Source organism: Pelobates fuscus, chromosome 1 (genome assembly GCF_036172605.1).
Source record: "Pelobates fuscus isolate aPelFus1 chromosome 1, aPelFus1.pri, whole genome shotgun sequence".
Lineage (NCBI taxonomy): Eukaryota > Metazoa > Chordata > Amphibia > Anura > Pelobatidae > Pelobates > Pelobates fuscus.
Genome location: NC_086317.1, coordinates 23,099,298 through 23,105,073, shown reverse-complemented (window position 1 = coordinate 23,105,073; position 5,776 = coordinate 23,099,298). Strand labels below are relative to the sequence as shown.

Sequence of the window (5,776 nt, the reverse complement as noted above, 5' to 3'; positions counted from 1 at the left end):
TAACGCATTTCGTACCACTAGGGTTCTTAATTACACCCCCTTAAGGCACGTGCACCCCATCCCGATTCCATACCTCTTACTGTTAGTTATGTATATAGGTTTTTAACGTTCAAAAAACATGTATTGCACACCAATGATATAATTAGTGAGAGTCTGGTAATGTAATTTTCTTTTTGTAAAACATTTTTATTTTTGCAATTGTGTAACATTCTCAGTCAGACATTTGTCAGTTTTCTTAAAATAAAATGCATAATGAACGCATAAGCCCAATTCATTGCCCATATAGTGTTCTTTTTTTGAAGTTCATTTTATTTTCTTAGTTTTCGCTATCGGTGTTTCGGTGCTCTTTGTTCTGCCATAAGGCATACAATTTATTATAGAGGTTTTCAGCATGGACATTCAGTTGAGATGTTTCCTTGATTAGAAAACTCCTGTAAAATAAATAAATTTTTCTTTAACAAAGAGCCATTATTAGCCTTTTTACCAGACCTAGTTCAATGCTACCTCTTTATTATAAAACCTCCATTGGTCTTCAACCAGCCAATAGTATAATTTCAAATACCTTGCTCGTGTGTACAATTTCCACTGCAAATTTGTTTTTCACTATCCCATATCTGCCAATTATGGCCCAGCAGAAATCGGGACAGGGAGCAGGCCTTCCATGGGGCATCACCAATGACTCAAATAACATCACTGGAGGATTTTTAAATCTGCTTCGTTTCAGGGCAGACCCACCCATTTAGGGCATCACGCCCTAAATGGGTGGGTCTGCCCTGAAACTAAGCAGATCGACCCACTGAGTGTAAGCCCTCCAGGCCAGCTTTCCTACATAGAGGATCATGCAGAGAGCACTGTGAAAGTGCTCCTAGTGCCCGATGCACAATGCAAGTGCAGATAATCATTCGCTCACGCTGTGCTGCCTGGGTCAGTTCCCTGGTGTCCCCAAATGCAGAACATCGGGGAACTTAGGAACGTATGTTCTTCTCAGGGTTGTAACTAACAACTGCTGAGCCCCAGTGAAAGAATCAAAGATGAGTTCCTTCATTGCTGCTCCTCACTCCCCAATAAGCAATATGCCTGTGGGATGTGTGATGGCTGTGTGTGATTGTGTGTGGGGCTGACTGGGTGTTATTGTGTGAAGGGGTTAGCTGAGTGTGTTTGTGAGTGGAAAATGTGTGTAATATTATTAACAAAGATCTTTCTTTTTTTTACCCTCTTCTGCTCTCTCCAGGAAGGAAGAATATAATTTTTTGGTGGTGCTGCTGTGGGAGTGTGTAGTCTGCAGTGCACGTCCAGTGGTGCAGACCACATTAAATACGCAACTGGTCTGCAGAACCAGTGAAAGTGAGGCAAAAACTAATTCAACATCCCTTCCTCCACTTAGCATTGGTAGCAAGAGTTTGCACTGCATGCAGACCGCTGGTTATTCTTCTAGGCTCACTTTTATGAATGTATATTAATACAGAGCCTATTGGTTTGTGTTTATGGTTGGTGCGGTGTGAATTCAGGAGTGTATCAGTGTGAAGTGCCTATGAATGTCAATGTGCGGTATATATAAGTAGAGTGTCAATGTGTGCATGGGAATGCAGGTCCGTGTTTGTGTGGAAAGTTAGTGTGAGTATAGGTGTGTATTTTTGTATTGCAGTTTTTGCATTTTGATTTTTTTGACTTGTTGATGTCCTTCGTTTTGTTTTATGTTTTACTCCAGGGCCCTACATTTATGTCTGTTTCTTCAGAGCCCCCACGTTTGTGCATGTCCCTCCCCTGTACTCCCCTCATTACAGAGAGAACCTCCCGAGTACTCCCCTCCCCCCCCCGTACTCTCAGCCTGTCTCCCCAGCACCACACGTGTGTGTCTCTGTTTGCCTTGTGCCCACTACCTGTGTCTGTCTATCCAATGATCCCATTTGTGTGCATCTCTTTCCCATTCTCTCACCCCCATCAAATGTTTCTTCCACATCTTCCCCCTTCTCCTAACTTGAAATAGAGTGTCTGAGAGGCATCCTGGGAGACCTCTTCCTTCTTACTGCTGTTCCAATCCACAGTTCAGCTGCAGTGCGTTATTTGTGAAGGAGACGATAACATGACCAAATGCCATATCCCTACTCCACTTCTGCATTAGTGAGATCAATTTGACTCATATTTGGAAGGTCTTTGATTGGCTGAAAACTTCATCTGACATTGTTTGATCAGGAACCAGGAGATTGTGTCTGCTGTCTCACAGCACCATAGCCACTGCAGTCATATGTAGGGGCTATGGTGCTTAGGCTGCTAACTGTGCCTTTAGTGTGTAATTTAACCCTTGGATTTGCTATCTGCTTATAGTTAAACGACTGTTTTATCAAATTTATAAATTTTGTATATTTAAATTGAGTAATTGTAAGAAACCTAGTATCTGCACTTTTTAATGGAATTTAGACTGGTGTAGATACGGTGTGTAGTACAATACAGTAGTGTACAGAAACAAAAGCAGAGATTATAAGATCTCCGAGAATGGGCCAAAGCTTAGAAAAAGTCGTTAGCTTGCCCTTCGGCTCGTCCCCTGCTCAGGTCTTTAAAATATTTTTGCTCACTAGTGCCATTACAAAGAGAACCTATACCATTTGCATATCAGATTGATCCAGAAAGTCCAGAACAGAAATTACAGCAAGTTCACGCTGCACGAGAGATACAGCAACCCCAGGTGATTGTTTTCGACCTTCTTTGTAGCTGATACCCCTCTAGGCACAGTGAGCACGGGGTCCACGTCTGAATTACCCTTTTAGCTTCTGGACTGGCCTTATGGGTGGGATCAGTATGATATGGTACAGGTTCTCTTTGTAATGGCACAAGTAAAGATAAACATTTTGGAAACCTGAGAGGGGACTAACCGAAGGGCAAGCTAGTCACTTTCTCTAAGCTTTTTCCCATCCTCAGAGTTCTCATATTCTCTATTGAAGCAGAGTACAATAACCTTTTCTATTCTATAAAACGGATCCCCTTTCACTGAATCATGTAATCAAATTCAAAACCGTTAAAACAGGAAGTAGCATAAACATAATTACCTGATTAGTTTCAAACAATGATCCACTGTAAGCAGCGTCCATGATAAAAATATTTTTTAAAAACACAGATTTAGAAATTGCTCTATTGGAAATCATAGAAACTGCAACCTCATAACCTGTTTAATAAATGGCTTCTTCTTTTACCAGGTTTATAGTCTTGTTTACTGCGATCAGGAGCATATAGTAACAGAAAGAAGATCAGTACTCTCATACTTCAATAATTAAGTAAATCGTAAAATAAATGTAATAAATAAAAAATCATCAAATCTCAGTAAAAAAAACTGTACATAGTTTCTTCTCTTTCGTACTGTTGGATAACCAATGAAATTTCCAGTTCTCTGCCCTAAAAATATTAGGACCAGGGGATTCCCAAGTACTTGGTCCCACAAACGAATCCACAGTTATTATGAAAATATAAACTCCTACCACTCTACGAGAGAGCAAGATGCCTTTATTCCTTCAGACTGTAATCCATGCTGCCTCTCTATCTATACTTTGTAAGATTTTTTAATAAAGCCACAGGAAACCCAAATATCTGTACCTTATACTCTGAACCTGATGTGATTCAAATATGTCCACCATCACCTTCCCAGCCGAAGGAGAAACGTAATTAACAGCCTCATACAGATAATAGCCGATGGAGTCTGGCACAATCAGCCAGTCCCGACGTACATGTCTTTTCGATATGGATTTTGCATCGATATCTAGTAACAGAACACACGGAGAGATGGAAAAAGAACAGTTATTTCACCAGAGCTGCATTGGCAAGGATTATCATTTCATTATTCTCTTCTATTCCCTCTGTCCCACTTCTTTGTTGTCTCCACAATCCCTCCTTTTCCCATTACTTGATGATCAGCACTGTCATGTCAATGCTGGCATCATACAGACCGATCTGTAATGGGTCGTTTTGTATAGTGTGATCCTTGTTTGCAGTTAGCACGGTCCTCTAGGGTAAACAACATGCACAGTCCTTTGGTTTTAACACAATCCAGGCACTTTATTGGTAAATCCACACAGGAGACAGCAACACAACTAAAGAAACAATAATGTAACAGGTTTCCCTTTAAACAAAATCCTAGCTCGTCTGAGCACTGACTGACTTTCAATTTTCCTCTCTATCAAGGGTTAAACTTAAACCTATCATAGGCTTCACCAACCTTCTTTGATAGTAACACTCTGCACTCAGTCCCCTTGACTGCACTCCAATGCACTCAGCCAGCCTGCTGCTTCCAACCTCTCAGGGAGAAACCAAAAATCCCCCTTTACCTGCCTAGCAGGGAGGGGTTTATTCCCACTGCTGCAGCTGATTATCTGCAGCTGAGCAGTGGGTTGGAGACAGTCCAAAACCCTGGCCTGGACTTTATTTCTCTCAGTTGTGTAAAAAGCTCTGGCCCGCTCTACTCTCCGAATGCTCGATCCCAGGGGCCCATAACTAAACATTAAGTTGTGTTGCATATAACACATAAAGTGCGTACTTCCCCTGGGGTTAAATGTCATATGCCTCTCTGAGGAAATTAGCAGAAATATAAACATTCTTACCTACCACACCATTCACTTTATCACAATAGGTAAAATGCAATTGGTCATATTGGTAAGATGCAGGTTCCACAAATGCCTGATCACAGTGCATTGTATAGGTCAGTACCCTATCAGAAGAGTAGGAAAGATAGAGTGGAATATATTACCAGGTATTAGGGTGTCCGGGCTGAAGCTAGTTAGAAGAATGAAAAACAATGTCTGAGACTAGCCAGGTCAGTACTATGAGGTAAAACCAAGTGTTATAGCTAGCTGGATCGGGAGGTCAGAGGTTAATCAATGCACTGCCTACACGTATAACAGGCTAAGGCAAATTTATGGAATCTCTATCATTTTGGTGTGTTAACCCATCAGAACATACCTGATGTGAGGAGGAGAAGGAGAAAGGCTCCTGTTATGAACATGAAACGCATGACTGTTTAACACCTGAAATGGAACAATTATCAACGGTCAAGGATGTGGCAACATTTTAAAGCAAATACTGGACTGCAACTCAAAGCAAAACCTGATGTCCTATACTTTACATTTCCACCCTAGGTTCATCACCAACTCCACTCTTTAACCGCTACATTCCTATATCCCCATTACGTATTCCTCTCTGCGTATTATCTCCTACACCCTTTTTCGCCTACTGTTTTTGTCTTTATTCTCCTACACCCAGGGGTTTCTCTCAAAGTTCTTAGTGTCACGGGATTTGAGTACCGTAATGGAAAAAGTGCATCTTCATATTCGCCAACCTTTACCATTTTTTTACATTCAGCAGATGCCTAAGGATCATCCCACATCCCCATTCCTTTTCAGTCCCCCAGGCCCGTCACGACAAGGCAAGCAAACCAAGCAATTGCTTGGGGGCCCGAGCTGGCCTGGGGCCCCAAGGCAACGACCAGGGACGTATTAGCCGCGAGGCAAACAAGGCATTTGCAGGGGGCGGCAAAAAAAGCCGCCCCAAATGCCCAGGGCAAATGTCTTGTTAGCCTTGTGGCTAACTAACAATCCGGTCGGGCGGCGCTGGCAGAGTGATGCCGGGAGCCGTAATATGACGCAGAGCGCTCAGGGGAAAGTGCTCCCTTGCCAGCGCCGCCCGACCGACCGTCCAGCAGCCCCACTAGATCCCAGGGAAAGGGAGAACCCCCCCTCCAGCATTCCCAGAGGTAAGGAGGCTGGAGGGGTTAAATAAAAAAAAAAGTGTGTGT

At 42.5% G+C, this 5,776-nt stretch overlaps 1 protein-coding gene across 1 annotated transcript; it reads right to left on the bottom strand.

Annotated features, from left to right (window-relative positions):
* Window positions 1-299: 299 nt before the first annotated feature.
* On the bottom strand, window positions 300-5,030 carry LOC134586552 (apovitellenin-1-like). The gene is made up of 3 exons (XM_063442132.1): window positions 4,945-5,030; window positions 3,586-3,748; window positions 300-431 (listed from the first exon to the last, which is right to left on the bottom strand). The coding sequence occupies exons 1-3, from the start codon at window positions 4,994-4,996 to the stop codon at window positions 317-319; spliced, it is 330 nt and encodes a 109-aa protein (XP_063298202.1). The 5' UTR covers window positions 4,997-5,030; the 3' UTR covers window positions 300-316.
* Window positions 5,031-5,776: the final 746 nt, after the last annotated feature.